Source organism: Saimiri boliviensis, chromosome 3, assembly GCF_048565385.1.
Source record: "Saimiri boliviensis isolate mSaiBol1 chromosome 3, mSaiBol1.pri, whole genome shotgun sequence".
In the NCBI taxonomy this organism is placed as follows: Eukaryota; Metazoa; Chordata; class Mammalia; order Primates; family Cebidae; genus Saimiri; species Saimiri boliviensis.
Genome location: NC_133451.1, coordinates 38,549,545 through 38,569,352, shown reverse-complemented (window position 1 = coordinate 38,569,352; position 19,808 = coordinate 38,549,545). Strand labels below are relative to the sequence as shown.

The 19,808-nt window shown below is 37.8% G+C and overlaps 1 protein-coding gene across 3 annotated transcripts in view; it reads left to right on the top strand.

Annotated features, from left to right (window-relative positions):
- PDS5A (PDS5 cohesin associated factor A) overlaps nucleotides 1-19,808 on the top strand; it is a 159,849-nt gene that overhangs the window by 83,876 nt on the left and 56,165 nt on the right. For all 3 annotated transcript variants that reach the window (XM_039468201.2, XM_074396027.1, XM_039468202.2), the window contains 4 exons: nucleotides 3,800-3,915; nucleotides 14,290-14,395; nucleotides 16,147-16,307; nucleotides 19,201-19,324. In XM_039468201.2, the coding sequence (XP_039324135.1) occupies nucleotides 3,800-3,915; nucleotides 14,290-14,395; nucleotides 16,147-16,307; nucleotides 19,201-19,324 (507 nt within the window). The remainder of the gene's footprint in view (nucleotides 1-3,799; nucleotides 3,916-14,289; nucleotides 14,396-16,146; nucleotides 16,308-19,200; nucleotides 19,325-19,808) is intronic.

The following is a 19,808-nucleotide window of genomic DNA, read 5'->3' as shown; positions in this document are numbered from 1 at the left end:
GTAATGAAAGAGAGCAGTGGAATTGAAATGTGATATATGAATATATTTTCCTTTTAGAATTCAAGTTTTAGGTTTCTCCACCTTGACGCTAGAGAGGGACCACATATTTACCATAGCTTCAGCTGTGCCTCCTAGTTTATGCTTCATTGCCTGCCTATGACAGTGGTCCCCCAATTTTAATATTTTCCAGGAAGCTTGCTTATTCAGCATTTAATGAAACAGTCCTCAGTTTGAATATCAGCTATACCAATGTGACCTTTAGTAAGTTACTCAGTATTTTCAAGCCTCCTTATTTAATATTTTCTTCACCTATAAATATTATCACCCTCATAGGATTTTTAAAAGAATAAAGTAAAATGAAATTTTATATGTGGCTTAATAACAGGGCCTCCCTGCACTGCCTGCAGGGTTTCAATAAATGGTCGTTCTTTTAGGTCTTATACTACAAAGAGTAAGGATCTTTAAAATAGGTGTGATGTAGGATCGTGAATCTATCTTTTTTTTTTTTTTTTTTTTTTTTTAAAGACGGGGTTTCACCATGTTGGCCAGGCTGGTCTTGAACTCCTGACCTCAGGTGATCCGCCCGCCTCGGCCTCTCAAAGTGCTGAGATTACAGGCGTGAGCCACCGCGCCCAGCATGAATCCATCTTTTTTTGTTTTGTTTTTTGTTTTTGTTTTTGAGAATCCGTCTTTTTAACCAAGTCTCAACATGAGTAATTTGTGGACTACACTTATAAAAACCCTTCTCAACCTAATTACGTGGATATTCATTGTATCTTCAGAAGTCCAAATATTATTTTCTTTTTTGATCAAGCACACACTGCATGATTTAATGCATTTTATAATACACGGATTCTCATGGAGCTTGCAGAATAAGTGACAGAGGCCAACAAATGTTTTTATGGAATTGTGTGCTTTGGTAAAATAAAGGAGCATTACTCATCCCAAGCAGGGATGGAAATAGGTCCAGGAATTACTTCTTCTAGAATAAGTGACTCCTAAGTTGAATCTTAAAGGATAAATAGGAATTAAACCACTGTGTGAAGAATGACTGCTTTATTTCCAGATTGGCTGACTGGATGTCAGGGGAGATGATTTAGGGAAGAAGACAGCGTCTTAGCAGTTGTGTTCAGAAGTGTTGAGATTCAGGCCTGGTTCTATATATTAGTACAGTTATATTGCTTGGAGGAAGTACAGAAGAAATCGGAGACAAATCTGAGAACCGCCCCCCTGCCACGTGTGTTTTTTGAGACAGCGTCTCACTCTGTTGCCCAGTCTGTGGAGTGCAGTGATGTGATGATAGTTCATTACATCTTCAACCACCTGGGCTCAAGTGATTTTCCTATACCTTAACCTCTCAAGTAGCTGGGGCTACAGGTGTGTGCCACCATTCCCAGCTAATTTTTTGATTTTTTGTAGAGATAAGATCTCACTATGTTACCCAGGCTGGTCTCAAACTCCTGAGCCCAAGTGATCTACCTGCCTCAGCCCTGTTTTCGTTTAGTGATATCTTTTTATAATTCAGTGAGTGTAATGCGCATCTCACTTGAGTATGAAAGTTAAAACTTTGGAAGTTCCTTCTTGTAAGAAACTGCTATATCCTTTTCTAGATTAGTGATTCCAGCTGCAACAAATACTGATAATATTAAATTCCCTTCTAATTTATTTTTAGTAGCCATAACAGTAATTGTGCAACAAGGATAAGTGTGCATGTGAAAGAATACCTTTTTAAAAGAAGATTTTTTTTTTTCTTTTTTTCAAAATAGAGTCTTGCTCTGTCACCCAGGCTGGAGTGCAGTTGTGCGATCTCGGCTCATGCAACCTCTGCCTCCCAGGTTCAAGTGTTTCTTGTGCTTCAGCCTCCTAAGTAGATGGGATTACAGGCATGCATCACCATGCTCTGCTAATTTTTGTATTTTTGTTAGAGACGGGGTTTCACCCATGTCGGTCAGGCTGGTCTCAAGCTCCTGACCTCAAATGATCCGCCCGTCCCCCTTGGCCTCCCAGAATACTGGGATTACAGGCATGAGCCACTGCACTGGGCCTAATACCATAGTCTTTGAGTTTAAATGAATAGTTACTTTTCTGTTGTTGTTGTTTTTTGAGACTGGGTCTATGCAGCCATGCAATCTCAGGTGGTCACTGCAACCTCCACCTAGCAGGCTCAAGTGATCCCCCCACCATTGCCTCCTGAGTAGCTGGGACCACAGGTGAGTGCCATCACGCCTGGCTAGTTTTTTGTATTCTTTGGTAGGAACAGGGTTTTGCCATGTGTCCCAGACTGGTCTTAAACTCTTGAGCTCAGGCAATGCACCTGCCTTAGCCTCCCAAAGTACTTTGATTACAGGTGTGAGCTACCGCGCCTGGCTGAGAGTTACTTTTATTATTGGGGTCGTCTATCAGCCTTTCATAATTATATGTCAAATATAAATACTAGGGGTGTACAGGGTTCTCATTTATCTTTCACCTGTGTTCTTTCAGAAGTGAAAACTTTTGCAAGTATTTATATATGTATGAATATCTATTTTTTAAAAACAAATTAACTGGCCAGGTATGGTGGCTTTATGCCTGTAATCCCAGCACTTTGGGAGGCCAAGGCTGGTAGATCATCTGAGGTCCAGGAGTTCAAGACCAGCCTGGCCAACATGGCGAAACTCCATGTCTACTAACAGTACAAAAAATAGCCAAGTGTGGTGGCACATACCTGTAATCCCAGCTACTATGGAGACTGAGGCAGGAGAGGTGCTTGAACCCAAGAGGCAGAAGTTGCAGTGAGCCAAGATTGCGCCTTTGCACTGCAGCCTGGGTGACAGCAAGACTCCATCTCAAAAAAAAAAAAAAAAAGTTAACTGAAAAAAACACATTATGAAACAAAACCAAAAAAGCATACCCATAAAAGTACAAATCATTTATATTCTAAATTAGAGCATTAAAAAGGTTGCGATAGGCTGGGCACGGTGGCTTACACTTGTAATCCCAACAGTTTGGGAGGCTGAGGCAGGGGGATCACTTGAGGTTAAGAGTTCAAGATCGGCCGGGCACAGTGGCTCAAGCCTGTAATCCCAGCACTTTGGGAGGCCGAGGCGGGTGGATCACGAGGTCAAGAGATCGAGACCATCCCGGTCAACATGGTGGAACCCCGTCTCTACTAAAAATACAAAAAATTAGCTGGGCATGGTGGCGCGTGCCTGTAATCCCAGCTACTCAGGAGGCTGAGGCAGGAGAATTGCCTGAACCCAGGAGGCGGAGGTTGCGGTGAGCCGAGATCGTGCCATTGCACTCCGGCCTGGGTAACGAGCGAAACTCCGTCTCAAAAAAAAAAAAAAAAAGAGTTCAAGATCAGCCTGGCCAACGTGGTGAAACCCTGTCTACAAAAAATTAGTTGGGCATGGTGGCACCTACCTGTAATCCCAGCTACTCGGGAGACTGAGGCAGGAGAATCACTTGAACCTAGGGTGCAGTGAGCCGAAATTACACCACTGCACTCTAGCCTGGTGAAAGAGTGAAACTCTGCCTCCAAAAAAAAAAAAGGTTGCTATATTAAACAATAATTTCATTGAAGAACTGTGAGGTAAGACTGCGTTCACTCAGAAACGACATCATCCACTTTTTTTCTCCGCTGTCCAGATTTTGCAGTGATTGCTCAGTGTGCGTAAAAATTTAAGCTAGGGTTTATAGCAGAAAATTCTCACTTATGTTGATTTTGAATATTTCAGTTCCTTTTCTTGGCCTATAGTTATTTTCCTTTTGAAAAATGTGAAAGCTAATCACACTTGGTAAAACTCTTTTCTTTCTATAGAGAGAAATAGCCCGGAAACTTGCAAATCCTAAACAACCAACAAATCCTTTTCTAGAGATGGTCAAATTTCTGTTGGAAAGAATCGCACCTGTGCACATTGATTCAGAAGCCATAAGGTAAGCTAGGAAGTATATTCACTCAAAAATAGACGATCTGAAACTTCAGTGTTGTTAATTTAAATTCTGGACCTCAAAGGATACCTAAAAACCTCTGTATGTCTCTTTTTAATCACAGGGGTGCTACATCATTCAAGTTAAAGGGAAAGCCTGCTTGTTTTATGATCTTTGGCTTTATTTAATGCCTTTTTTTTTTTTTTTTTTTTTTTTTTTTTTTTTTTTTTTGAGATGGAGTTTTGCTCTTGTTACCCAGGCTGGAGTGCAATGGCGTGATCTCGGCTCACCGCAACCTCCGCCTCCTGGGTTCAGGCAATTCTCCTGCCTCAGCCTCCTGAGTAGCTGGGATTACAGGCACTCGCCACCATGCCCAGCTAATTTTTTGTATTTTTAGTAGAGACGGGGTTTCACCATGTTGACCAGGTTGGTCTGGATCTCTTGACCTCGTGATCCACCCACCTCGGCCTCCCAAAGTGCTGGGATTACAGGCGTGAGCCACTGCGCCCGGTCTGCCTTTTGTTTTTAAAGGGTTTTAATGTTTATTTTTAGCTTATGTATTCTCATTAAAGAAAACTTAGAAAAAAGAGAAAGATAGAGAAAGGAATGTTTTAGATCTGTGTGGCTGTTGACCAACCTCTGAGTTTTCTGAAGCATTTTAATGGCCCCATAATATTCTGTAGTATATATTACTACAGAATAGTATAGTATAGTGGTAACTGTTCATTTGATGTGTGAGAACAGAATGGTTTATTGGAAAGAGGACAGGATTGTCTTGAGACAAATTTGGTTTCAAAACCTAAGTCTACTTTGTGGCTTTGGAAAAAGTCTTTGAATTTTCATTTATTTTCAACTTTAATATGGGCATAAAATCTTGTTGGATGATTGTGTTAATTCAAGATAATATATAAAAGGTAAGCAGCCTGGGCATCATAGACATTAGCTATTGATTTTTTATTACGTATTCTCATTATTTCAGACTTTTCTGTTGTTTTTAATGATTTCCTACTGCAAACTTCTGGTAATGCATTAATCTTTTTAATTAATCTTGCATCAGTCATTTTCCAGTAGATAAGTTATATATCTTTCCACATTGGGTTACTATGCAGCACTTGTTGGTTCTTTTTCCAAACAGCCTAGAATTCAGAGATAAGTTCCAGTGCCTAAGCTTTACTGTTTATTTCACCTTAGGTGAATCACTGATGTGGCTGTATTAAAATGCTGATTGTATTCATTTGCTAGGGGTTTCATAATAAAATATCCCAAAGTGGCTGGCCTAAACAAAAGAAATTTATTTTCTCACAATTCTGGAGGTGTAAGCCTGAGATCCAAGGTATCAGCAATTTTTAATTTTTATCCTGAAGCCTCTCACCTTCATTTGCAGATGGCTTCCTTCTCAGTGTGTCCTCTTGTGGTCTTTTCTCTGTGCACCCAGCATATTTTTGTCCTAATCTGTTACAAGAACAATAATCATATTGGATTAGGCCCCACCCATTCAATCTTATTTTACCTTGATTGTCTTTTTAAAGGCCCTATCTCTAAATGCAGTCACATTCTGAGATACTGGGGATTAGAATTCATATTAATTTGGGAGAAACACATGTCAGCCCATAACATAATAAATATACATATATTCAGGCTATATCTAATAATTTAATGCATTCATACAATTTGTGAAGATCAGATCAGTGTAATAGGGATATACATCACCTTAAATATTCATCTTTATGCTAGAAACATTGAAATTCTCTTCTAGCTAGTAAACTGTAGTCACTCGACCAATCTCTAAAACACTGTTATATCTATTAATTAACCTCTCTTCGTTCCCCCTTTCCCAGCTTCTTGTAACCACTAGTCTAGTCTATCATCATGAGGCCCATATTTTTAGATCCCACCTATGACAGAGAATATGCAATTATTTGTTTTTTTGTTCTTGGCTTGTTTCATTTAACATAATCTGCTCCATTTCCATATGTGTTGCTGTGAATGGCAGGGTTTCGTTCTTTTTTATGGCTGAATGATTCTTCATTGTACATATGTACCTCATTTTTTTTCTTCCTTTATTGATGGGCACTTAGGTTGATTCCATATTTGGCTGTTGTGAATAGTGACACGATAAACATAGGAATGCTGATATCTATCTCTTCCATATGTTAATTTTCTTTATTAAAAATACGTACCGAATAGTGGAATTGCTAGATCATATGGCAGATCTGTTTTTAGTTTTTTGAGGAACCTCCATACAGTTTTCCATGGTAGCTATGCTAATTTACATTACCACCAACAGTGTACGAGGGTTCACTTTTATCCACATCCTTGATGGCATCCATTATTCCCTGTCTTGTTGATAAAGAGCCATTTTAACTGAGGTAATGTTTCTCCTTTTGGTTTTCATTTGCATTTCTCTAATGATTAATGATGTTAAACATTTCTTCATATACTCGTTGGCTACTTTTATGTCTTCTTTTGAGAAATGTCTATTCAGATAGTTTCCCATTTTTAAATTGCATTTTTGTGTGTGTGTGTGTGGTTTTGATTTTTTGTTTGGTGTTTTTTATTTTGTTATTTTGCTGTTGAGTTATTTCAACTCCTTATATATTTTGGTTATTAATCCCTTGACAGACGGATAATTTTAAAATATTTTCTCATTTTGTGAGTTGTCTCTTCACTTTTTTTATTGTTCCCTTAGCTGTGCAGAACCATTTTAGCTTGATGTAGTCCTATTTTTCTGTTTCTGCTTTGGTTGCCTGTACTTTTGGGATCTTAACACAAACAAATTTGGCTCAGACCAGCATTTTTCCAGCATTTTCTGCTAGTAGTTTTATCCACTAGGTCTTAATCCATTTTGATTTGATTTTTTTAGAGGGTGAGGGATAGGGACCTATCACTGATGAACATATTTGCAAAAATTCTCAAAAATGCTAGCAACCTGTTTCAATAACACATTAAAAATAACCATTCATCATGATAAAGTGGGATTCATCCCAGGGATGCAAGGATGGTTCACATATGTCAATCAGTAAACATGATTCATATTAATAGAACCAAGAATGAAAACTGTATAGTCATTTTAATAGATGCTGAAAATACCCTCAACAAAATAGGTATAGAAGGAACATACCTCAGTAATGAAGGCCATAGGTGACAAAACCACACCAAACATTGTGTTGAATGGGGGAAATTGAAAGGTTTTTCTCTAATAACTGGAATAAGATACAGAAGCCACTTTTACCACTTTTATTCAACAAAATACTGGAAGTCCTGGCCAAGGCAAGAGAAAGAAAGGCCATCCAAATTTGGAAAGAAAGAAGTCAAATTAGCCTTGTTTGCAGATGGCATTACCACAGAAAAACTAAAGACTCCACCAAAAAACTGTTAGAACAGATAAGTGAATCCATTATAGTTGCAGGTTACAAAATCAACATACAAAATTCAGTAGCATTTATATATGCCAACAGCAAACAAAATCAAGAAAGCAATCTTATTTAGAGCAGCTACAAAGAATATCAAATACCTAAGAATCAACTTAACCAAAGAAGTGAAAGATCTGTTACGAGGAATACTTTAAAACACTGAAGGAAGAAATTAAAGATGACGCACAAAAAAATGGAAAAATATTCCATGCTCATGAAATGGAAAAATTAATATTTTTAAAATGATGATACAACTCTAGGCCGGGCGCGGTGGCTCAAGCCTGTAATCCCAGCACTTTGGGAGGCCGAGGCGGGTGGATCATGAGGTCAAGAGATCGAGACCATCCTGGTCAACATGGTGAAACCCCGTCTCTACTAATAATACAAAAAATTAGCTGGGCGTGGTGGCGTGTACCTGTAATCCCAGCTACTCAGGAGGCTGAGGCAGGAGAATTGCCTGAACCCAGGAGGCGGAGGTTGCGGTGAGCCGAGATCGCGCCATTGCACTCCAGCCTGGGTAACAAGAGCGAAACTCTGCCTCAAAAAAAAAAAAAAAAATGATGATAGAACTCAAAGTAATTTACAGATTAAATGCAATTTCTATCAAAATACAAATGACATTCTTCACAGAAATAGAAAAAACAATCCTAACATATAGGTGGAACCAGAAAAGATTCAAATAGCCAAAGCATTATGTGGAAAAAAACCAAAAGCTGGAGGCATCACACTACCTGACTTTCAAATATCCTATAAAACTATAGTAACCAAGTGAACATGATGGCATAAAAACTAGTCACATAATCCAGAGGATCAGAATTGAGAACCCAACTACAAATTCGTGCTTTTTTAGCCAGCTCATTTCCAATAGAAGTGTCAAGAACGTAGTCTCTACAGTAAATTGTGCTGGGAAAACTTACTAGCAGAAGAATAAAACTAGACCCCTATCTCTCATCTCTCACGATATAAAATAAAATCAACAAAATTTACTTTTGTTTATCTTCATCTTTTTTTTTTTTTTTTTTTTTAAGACAAGTTCTTGCTGTATCTCCCACACCTGAGTACAGTGGCATGATCATAGCTCACTGTAGCCTCAACCACCTGGGCTCAGGTGATCCTCCTCCCTCAGCCTTCTAAGTAGCTGGGACCACAGGCACATGCTACCACACCTGGTTAATTTTGTGGATGTGTTTTTTTGTTTTTTTGTTTGTTTTGGTAGAGACAGGGTTTTGGCATGTTCTCTGGGCTGGTCTCAAACTCCTGGACCCAAGCGATCCTCCCACTTTGGCCTCCAAAAGTGCTGGGATTATAGGCATGAGTCACCACACACAGCCCTTTTTTATTAAGATTTTCTTTTCTGACCGGGCATGGTGGCTTATCCCTGTAATCCCAGCACTTTGGGAGGCCGAGGCAGGCAGATCACAGGGTCAGGAGTTGGAGACCAGCCTGGCCAATATGGTGAAACCCCATCTCTACTAGAAAAAATTAGCTAGGCATGGTGGTGCATGCCTGTAATCCCAGCCTGGGAGGCGGAGTTTGCAGTGAGCTGAGATCTCACCACTGCACTCTGGGTAACAGAGTGAGACTCGGTCTCAAAAAAAACAGTAAGTTTTTCTTTTCTTTTTCTCTTTTCTTTTTTTGGATACAGGATCTTACTCTGTTGCCCAGGCTGACGTGCAGTGGCACGATCCTGGCTCACTGTAGTAGGTTCAAACAGTCTCAGACCTCATCCTCTTGAGTAAGTGGAACTATAGGCACATCACCACGCTTAGCTAATTTTTTTAAAGTTCTTTTGTAGAGAAGCAATTTTGCCATGTTGACCAGGCTCGTCTTGAGCTCCTGGGCACAAACATTCTGTCAGGTTGCAGTGAGCTGAGATCGTGGCACTTCACTCAGTCCTTGGCAACAGAATGAGGTTGTGTCAAAAAAAGACCAAGAAAAAAAGGACTAAAATCAGAGTTTGAACCTCAAACAAAAAGTAACAGAGACAAATGAGATGATGGAAAGGGAGTAAGCTTGAAGAAGAATCTGCTATAGTTTTTGACTAAATTATTTTGAATATTTAAATACCTTGAAAAGGTGCTAGGTGAAAAGAAGACAGATTGCAGATTAGGGAAGGGGAATATAGATGAGGAGCAACATTCCAAAGGAAGCAGAGCAGTAAGAAGTACATCTTAGCCTATGACATAACAAAATAATAGACACAAATTAGAGAAGATTCGAAGATTAGGTATGGAAAATTAGAGAAGAGTTTTCACTCAAGGCTTCTATTACTACTCTGTCTTCTGTTAAAGATGAAGTTGCTCAGTGGGAAGATTCAGACTTCAGATAGATGGTGAAGATTTGTAACATTGGTTGTATAGCATAGACTTCATAAGCAGTTTTGAAGAGGCAATTGGATTGGTGATCATCTTTTGCATGGTGATAGCCCTGTGAAGTATATATTTATTTATCTAATTTATAAAAGTGGAAAAATACTTTATAAGAGGAAGGATTATGATGCTGGTTTCAAGACTGGTCTTTCGCTTGTAGCTCCTTGACTCATACTGGTGATTACCAACATTACAAAGATGACAGATTGTGTCTCATTTCACAATGTATTTCTCAGGTAAACTGTAAGACTTGGCACATGACAGGTAGTTAATACTCATTAATTATATGTATGGAACCTATCACAAGTATTTACATACATTTATAAATTTTTTGAAACACACTTGTAATTTTGTTAAATTCATGTAATGTTTACTGGGATTTCTTAATAAAATGCTTAATTTGGAATGATTTTCTCAAATTGGATGAATCTTAAGAATATAGTATCAGATCTAAAATTTCCAGAAAACACGTAAGGTTGGCAAAGATTTCTTAGAACATGAAAGTCACAAGCTGGGAGAAAATACTTCAAAAGCATGTATTTGGTGAAGGATTATATCAGGATATATAAAGAACTCTGACTACTAAATAATAATAAGACAAATGACTCAGTTTTAAATGGGCAATTTTGAACAGGCACTAGATAAGATGGTAAATAAGCACAGGATTGACCACAGAAGAGGTATGGAGCAGTATTTTGTGGAGATGAGAATGTTTTATATATGCATGTATCTCCTGAAGGAGATACCACTTCACATCCACTGAGATGGCTGTAAGTAAAAAGACAGATGTATTGGTGAGGATGTGGAAAAATTGGATTCTTATATATTTCTGGTAGAAATATGAAATGGCAACTCTGTTTTGGGTAACAGTTTGGTAGTTCCTCAAAAAGTTAAATACAGAGTTACCATATGACCCATTAGTTCCATTCAAGTATGTACTAAAAAAAAATGTTTGTAGCAACATTATTCATAATATCCCAAAAAACTGCAGTTAAGCTAAATGTCTTTCAACTGCTGAATGGATAAGTAAATTTTCTCGACTCGGCACAGTCGCTCATACCTGTAATTTCAGCACTTCTGGAGGCCAAGGCAGACATATCACCTGAGGTCAGGAGTTCAGGACCAGCCTGGACAACTTGGCGAAACCCCGTCTCTACTACAGATACAAAAATTAGCCAGGTGTGGTGGTGGGTACCTGTAGTCCCAGCTACTCGGGAGGCTGAGGCAGGAGAATGGCTTGAACGCGGGAGGTGGAGGTTGCAGTGACCCGAGATGGCACCACTGCACTCCAACCTGGGTGACAGAGCAAGACTCTGTCCCCCGACAAAATAAAATAAAAATTGTTTTTCTTAAATCCATATACTGGAATATTATTTGGGAATTTATTTAAATTATACTATACCGATTTAATGCCACAGTGTGGATGAACGTTAAGAACATTATGCTAATTGAGACGAGGCAGTCACAAAGGATGACAGCTGTATATTAGTCTGTTCTCACGCTGCTAATAAAGACATACCCGAGACTGGGTAATTTATAAAGGAAAGAGGTTTAATGTACTCGCAGTTCCACATGGTTAGGGAGGCCTCACAATCATGGCAGAAGGCGAAGAAAGAGCAAAGGGACGTCTTAAGTGGTGACAGGCAAGAGAGCATTTGCAGGGGACTCCCCTTTATAAAACCTTCAGATCTCCTGAGATTTATTCAGTACCAGGAGAACAATATTGGAGGAAACTACCCCCATGTTCAGTTATCTCTGCCTAGCCCCACCCTTGGCATGTGGGACTTACTACGGTTAAAACTCAGATTTGCGGCCGGGCGCGGTGGCTCAAGCCTGTAATCCCAGCAGTTTGGGAGGCTGAGGCGGGTGGATCACGAGGTCAAGAGATCGAGACCATCCTGGTCAACATGGTGAAACTCCGTCTCTACCAAAAATACAAAAAACTAGCTGGGCGTGGTGGCGCGTACCTGTAATCCCAGCTACTTAGGAGGCTGAGGCAGGAGAATTGCCTGAGCCCACGAGGCTGAGGTTGCGGTAAGCGGAGATCGCGCCATTGCACTCCAGCCTGGGTAACAAGAGCGAAACTCCGTCTCAAAAAAAAAAAAAAAAAAAAAAACTGAGATTTGGGTGGTTTGGACACAGCCAAACCATGTCAAATTGTATGATTCCATTAATATTAAATGTTCAGAATAGGCAAGTGTATAGGGGCAGAAAATAGATTAGTAAATGCCTAGGGCTGGAGGCAGTAATGGTGAATGAGTTCCTGCTAACAGGTAAGGGGTTTGACTTAGGATAGTGGTGGGATGTTCTGTAATTAGGTAGAACATCTCTGTGAATATAATAAATACCATTAAGTTGTATATTTAATTCGGTGAATTGTGTGGTATATAAATTATACTTTAGGTTAATGTTTGTACACATAAACACCAGTTTTTTAAATGCTATCAGATTAACTGAAGATAATGATGAATTTTAAAATAATTTTTGTGATGTAATTGGGGAAAGGAAAGTAAGTGCTAAACCTAGTTTAAACTTCAACATCTGGCCGGGCGTGGTGGCTCAAGCCTGTAATCCCAGCACTTTGGGAGGCCGAGGCAGGTGGATCACAAGGTCAAGAGATCGAGACCATCCTGGTCAACATGGTGAAACCCCGTCTCTACTAAAAATACTAAAAATTAGCTGGGCATGGTGGCGCGTGCCTGTAATCCCAGCTACTCAGGAGGCTGAGGCAGGAGAATTGCCTGAACCCAGGAGGCAGAGGTTGCGGTGAGCCGAGATCGCGCCATTGCACTCCAGCCTGGGTAACGAGAGCGAAACTCCGTCTCAAAAAAAAAAAACTTCAACATCTGTAAATTAGTACAGCCATTATGGAGAACAGTATGGAGGATCCTCAAAAAACTAAAAAATATAACTACCATATGATCCAGCAATCCCACTACTAGGTATACATCCAAAAGAAATAAAATGAAATAAGTTTGTCAAAAAGATACCTGTACACCCATGATTATTGCAGCATTATTGACAATAGCCAAGAATTGGAATCTCTCTGTGTCCACCAAGGAATGAATGGGTAAAGAAAATATGGTACATAGATAAATGGAATACTATTTGGCCATAAAAAAGAATGACGTGCTCTTACTTGGAACAATATGAATGGCATTGGAGGACATTATGTTAAGTGAAATAAGCCAAGAACAGGAAGTTTAATACCACATGTTCTCACTGGCAGGTGGAAGCTTAAAAAAAAAAAAGTAGATCACACAGAAGCAAAAAATACAGCAGAGGAGACTAAAGGCTGGAATAGGTAGTGGGAAGGGAGAGTTATGGAGATATACAAAATTACAAAAAGGAATATAAGATTACTGCTAGATGGAAGGGATGAATTCTAGTGTTCCATAGCATAGTAGGATGACTATAGTTAACAATAACGTAGTTTCAAATAGCTAGAAGATTACTGAATGTTCGCAGCACAAAGAAATTGTAAGTGTTTAAGATCATGGATATGCTGATTATCCTGATCTGATTGCTATGCATTATATGTCTGGAAACATCACTGTGTACTCATGAATATTTATAATTTTTATTTGTTAATTTTTTGTAAGTGAAAAGAATTTCAGCGTTTACATCCTATACATGTTTTTACTTAAAACAGTACCATGTTGCTACATAGTGTGATTTTTTATTGACCAGGTAATAATCTATTTCTTGGAGGTGGGTATTTTGAAAAATGAATTCCTTAATTTTTGACAGTTACATTGTTTCTAATTAATGACTCTTTATAAATATAGCATGATGCTTCTGATGACTTCTTTGCTATAAATTTATAGAAATAAAATTATTGATTCAGTATATTAATTACCGGTAATTAATTTGTTTGTCCATTTTTATGTTTATTATTTGTATTTTTTTGAGTCAGTTATTGCCTATTTAGCAACTACTATATTCTTAAAACTGAAAATGATCTCAGTATATATGGAAATGAATATTAAATTTACTTATGTAAATATATTACCAATGTGTATTGTGTAATTTAATTTAGTTTTGTTATTTTTTAGAAGAGTTTTTTGGTTTTTTTGGTTGGTTTTGTTGTTGTTGTTTTGAGATGGAGTCTCAACTCTGTCACCCAGGCTGGAGTACAGTACAGTGGTACGATCTTGGCTCACTGCAACCACCCAGGTTTGAGTGATTTTCCTGCCTCAGCATTTCGAGTGGCTGGGATTACAGGCACCTGCCATAGTGCTTAGCTAATTTTTGTAGTTTTTAATAGAGATGGAGTTTAACCTTTGTGGCCAGGCTGTCTTGAAATCTTGACCTCTTGATCCACCTGCCTTGGCCTCCCAAAGTGCTGGGATTACAGGCATGAGCTACCTTGCCCAACCAAGAATAGTTATTCTTATACATTAAGTTTCTTAGGGGGATATACTGTGTAGAAGTTTAGTTATCAAGTAAAGGACAAAGTTAAACTTCGCCCCCCAACACGCACACAGAAATTCCTTTGAATTTGATCTTTTAAGGCTCTATATATGTTCTGTCACAGCATGATGAGGATATAGTTACTACTTTAGTGGTAACTGAATTATATTTTCTTCTTTTAATAGTGCACTAGTGAAATTGATGAATAAGTCAATAGAGGGGACCGCAGATGATGAAGAGGAGGGTGTAAGTCCAGATACAGCTATTCGTTCAGGACTTGAACTTCTTAAGGTATTTTTGAAACAGTTTTGTTGCCATGTATTTCCGTAGGGTCATAATTTGCCTTCTTTTCAGGATATGCAAGTGTCAGACTTACTTCGTAAGAAGCTGTTTGAAAGATTAAAACTTGTGTTGGAAGTCAGATTATGTAAAAGTCATGTTTTTACATCATAATGTAATTATTTTAGATCATAAATTAATAGTTGTTTGTTTCACTGTTCATTTCCATGCCTTCTATGCTTGTTAGTGATTGCTGTACAATCCAGTCTTAACTAAGTAATAGCAAGGTGTGGCTTAAACCTTTTTGGACAGGATATGTAACTAAATCTAGCAGGGGTGGAATATCATCCTCAAAGTGAGTAGTTTTTGGCATATTTGTGGGATTCTTGGGAGACTGGCATGACTAGATAAAAGCGGTGCTTTGGGGAATAATGGGAGATAAGGTTCCAGATTGTTGAGTGCCACTGGGTAAGCAGGATACTGTCACCAGCTTTTAACCTGGCTTTCAACCAGCTGCAGCCCTTGATAGAGCTTTCATCAGATTAAATAAAAGAAGAGTAGAAATTAAAAGCAAAGAAACATTGATACCACTGCCGCATAAGGGAGAAGAGACAACCAAGTACAGCGATGTTGGATAGAAAAAGAGTGATGGGATTGTATTCTGAGAGTCTTAAATATCATTGCATTGAAAGAATTGATATGATGCCTCAATAAGATTTTAATTATGTTTTTAATAATTGAGTTGTATTTTCAATTCGTTTTAAAAGTGAAGCCGCCTTTAAGGCAATATATTTTAATAGGTTACTTTTTATTACATTTTTCTAATTTATTTCTCCAATTTTTTGTAAATAAAACCACATAACTAGATATTATCACTCCAAATCTTGCCAAATGAGACAATATCTGCACTTATCATTAAATAAGTGCCTGTTGAATTAGTTAATGGAGACCACCTGCTTGATTTCCCGTTCTCCTTGCTTCTATTTTCAACCCTAATCTTGATACTACATTAACTGAATTGTTTCTACTTTATGAAGGTTAACTCTTTAGACATGTATCTAACTTGTTAAAAATTACTTAAGGGCACATTTGTGCTCGTGTCATAATAAGGGAATAATTATATATTGTAATCATAATTAAAAGTTCACAATAGTGGCTTCTTTGTTGATAGTTATGATGAGTGATAGATTTCACTTGAAATAGTTCCTTGGCTGGGTACAATGGTTTTCACCTGTAATCCCAGCCAAGGCAGGAGGATCTCTTGAGCACAGGAATTGGAGACCAACCTGGGTAACATAGCTAGACCTCATCTCTACAAAAACAACAAAAGAATTTAGCCAGGCATGTGTTGTACCTATAGTCTCAAGTCAGGGGGCTGAGGTGGGAGGTTGAGACCACAGTGAGCTGTGATGTTCCACCACATTCAGCCTAGGTAACAGTGAGATCCTGTCTCAAAAAAAAGAAAAAATTTCTCATAGATTATCTTTTTACCAGTCAAAGAAAGCTCTGAGTTAGCATTCTGTTTGCATTACACAAAGATTGAGTCATTACGGATGGAGGTTTTTTTTCAAGTAAGCATTCCTTCACCTAAATACAATATATTTATAAACTGGTAAGAGTTATTAATACTGTAAATCACATTCAATAAAAACAGCCATGTGTTTTGTGTTCCAAGTAGCAGAATAGACTAAGAGGTAAAGAAGAAATTAGGACAAAGGCTGTATGTCAGTTGTGTACTTCTAAAGCTGTATCTGTTTTTTCAGGTTCTGTCTTTCACACATCCTACCTCGTTCCACTCTGCAGAGACATATGAGTCCTTGTTACAGTGCCTAAGAATGGAGGATGACAAGGTAGCAGAAGCTGCTATACAAATTTTTAGAAATACAGGTCACAAAATAGAAACAGATCTTCCCCAAATACGATCGTGAGTACACTTTTTCTCCCATGATAAATACAAAAGTTTCTAAGTGTGGGAACCATAGAATAATTGTTTTCCTTCTCTGAAGGAAGATAGGAGAGAGGAAAGACAACTTTGATTTAGAAGCTGCTTTTCTGTGTCCTCCTCTGTTTTGTCTTTCCCTTGCCTTACACGCCTCTCCCATCATTAGAACAAAATTATTTTAAGATACTAAGAATCAAAAGTTATCACAGAATTTAGTGTTTTATTATATTTATGATTAATGTCTTTCTGATCCATGTGTATTCATCTTTTTTCTGTAAATGGGTTATAAATTCAATAACTGTCACTTTACTGTCCCACCAAAATATGGGGCAAATAGTTCACTTTGGCATCTTAAAAGGTTAAGGTGGAATTTCTGCTGAGATGTTATATTTAGACTTAAAAAAATTGCAGAAGACATCTTTTAGAGGGAAAAACACATTGTGAATAGCTGTTGAACCATATGTTCAGGGTATATGCAAGTAGTTCAGGTATATTCAACTACATACCATTTTCCTCACATGGTAATCATAGGGCAATCTCCTGAAGTTTTTATTAAATTTGTGAGCTAATAGTTTAACTTGTGAAATAATTCAGTGTTCATTGTACGTTCTCTTCATTCTCAGCATTATTCTGGCTGATAAAAAAAGTTACACAATCAGTCCCTGCCCTCAAGGAGTTTATAGACTAGAGATAATAAACTTTATATGTGTACAGCATAAAAAAAGATCTTTGACACAATAGGATAAAGTTTTTGATGAGTTTTTAAAAGGAAGAAAACCTATACATTTTTTTAAAGGCAAAGAATCTATTCTTAATTCTTCCTCAAAGGGAGCAATTGAAAATGAGTGTAGATGGAAGAGTTAACTTTGGACATGAGAAATAAAACACCTTATTCATAAAACTAATGGAGAAGAAAGGAAATAATCACTGGAAAGCAGAAAAGCACAACACTAAAGACTTCAATAACAACCCTGATGGCATCACTGGATTATAGTGCTCGAGAAAAAACAAGAAGAAAGGTTAAAGTTGACTTCTGTATTATTTTATTTAGACTAAGAATAATTAGTAATACGTTTAGCAACAGTTCAATCGAAACTGTCTTCATCATTCACTAGTGTTTTTTTTTTTTTTTTTTTTTGGGACGGAGTTTCGCTCTTGTTACCCAGGCTGGAATGCAATGGCGCGATCTCGGCTCACCGCAACCTCCGCCTCCTGGGTTCAGGCAATTCTCCTGCCTCAGCCTCCTGAGTAACTGGGATTACAGGCACACGCCACCATGCCCAGCTAATTTTTTGTATTTTTAGTAGAGACGGGGTTTCACCATGTTGACCAGGATGGTCTCGATCTCTTGACCTTGTGATCCGCCCACCTCGGCCTCCCAAAGTGCTGGGATTACAGGCTTGAGCCACCGCGCCCGGCCTACTAGTGTTATTTTATAAGAGATGTTACTTTGGTAAACGGTGTGGTGAAAGACTAAACAGATGGGAGAGAGGAAAGACGTCTTCCATTTAGAAGCAAAGTCACAACTCAGTCAAGGTAGTCTATTTGGGCATGGACATTCCTATCTCATAATTCCAAAGTCCACAGAGGGAAGCTTCAGGCATATTTATAAACATCAAATTAGGCTTATACCAAATAGCATATGTTCCCATTTTTGGTTAAGGTGCATGGCTTGGAGCCTGCAGTATAGCTTTTCACGTCTGGCCTCCCATTATCATAAGATGACATTGTCACCCTTGCATTTGATACCACTACCTTTATAATTTATAAAATAGGCTCTTATAACATTAAATATATCACACACACACACAAACACACACACACACATATATATAACATTAAATATCTTTCTTTAAATGTTTATTTCACCTTATCAGTTTTCCTCTGATTATAAAAATACTTGTATTCATTGAAGCAAACTGAAACTGGAAAAAATATAATGAAATAGTCACTAGTAGTATTTTCTATATGTATTTTTTAATGAATGTTCATCTACTAAATGTTTGTCTATTTTTTGTAGGTTCATATAAGCACACTATTTTCTTCATTCTACCTAATGATTTTTTTCTGTCATCAGCATTTAATTTTTGAAGACTGCGACATGTTTTTTCATCTCATCCTAACAGAAGACTGTTTTAGTTTACTCTTTCATATCAGTGTAGAAGTTAAGTGTATGGATTTTGAAAGAAATGCTAATTTTCAAATCCCAACTCTCATTTTCCTAGCTTCATCATCTCAGGAGGCTTAAATAACATCTTTGTGCTTTAGTTTTCTCATCTGTGTAATGACTATAATAGTCTTCTTTGGGGGGTATGAACATTAGTTGAATTAATCCATATGTAAATACCTAGAATGATGTCTGGCATATAATGGTTAGATATTTTTATTGCCATTCTGCTGATATATATGTATCTGTATCTTTGCATACTTTATTTCACTAGTATCATTTCAGCTGTTTAAATACAGCTTGGCCTCTTGCTACTCTTCTTCCGTAGCTACTTTGAAATAACTGAAGGGGATTATAAAAGGGAATTGAAAAATTAGCAATATCCTACTTAGAAGGTAAATGTAAAAACATGTCATGGGGTAAGCTTTAGATTATGAATTCAGGGTTGCTTATTTTGAATATTTGTGAAATAGCTTTAAAATACAAATTGTCTCCTGAAGTAGGCTTTTTCTTGAGGCATTGTATTTCTTGGTTGTACTTGGGGGTAGAGAGAGAACTTTTTTAAGTCTTTCTTTAGCTCAGATAATTTTTAAGAGAGGCTTCTCTGCCAGCATCCATCTATATAGGGGAAGTAGAAGTCAACCAAAGGAATACTTGTTGTTTTATGGCTTTAAGAAAAAAAAAAAAAAACTGTATTATTTTTTGCAGGACCTTAATTCCCATTTTACATCAAAAAGCAAAGAGGGGTACTCCACACCAAGCAAAACAGGCTGTGCACTGTATACACGCCATATTCACAAATAAAGAAGTCCAGCTTGCACAGATTTTTGAGGTATATCTAACACATAGGTTGTGTTTATATTGGTCTTTATTTTTTAAGCTCTGTAGTTTGATGAAGATGGAGGCTAGATTTTTTTAAGCTGTTTATATGTGGTCCCCTAGAATATAAATTCCCTGGGAGCAGGGATTCTTTCTATTTTATATGGTACTGCCTTCCCAGCCTTTAGATTAGATTATATGTTCATGTACTTCATATATTGAAGGATGTTTTGTGATTTTTGTTATTTAGTTTGTTTTTGAGACAAGGTCTGACTTTGTCAGCAGTGCTGGAATACAGTAGTGCACTCTGCTCACTGCAGCCTTGAACTCCTAGGTTCAAGCAGTCCTCCTGCCTCAGCCTCCCAAGTAGCTGAGAGTACAGGCACATGCCATCATGCCCAACTAATTTTTGTATTTTTTATAGAGATGAGGTTTTGCCATGTTGCCCAGGCTGTTCTCAAACTATTGGAGTGAAGTGATTCACCCAAAGCCTTAGC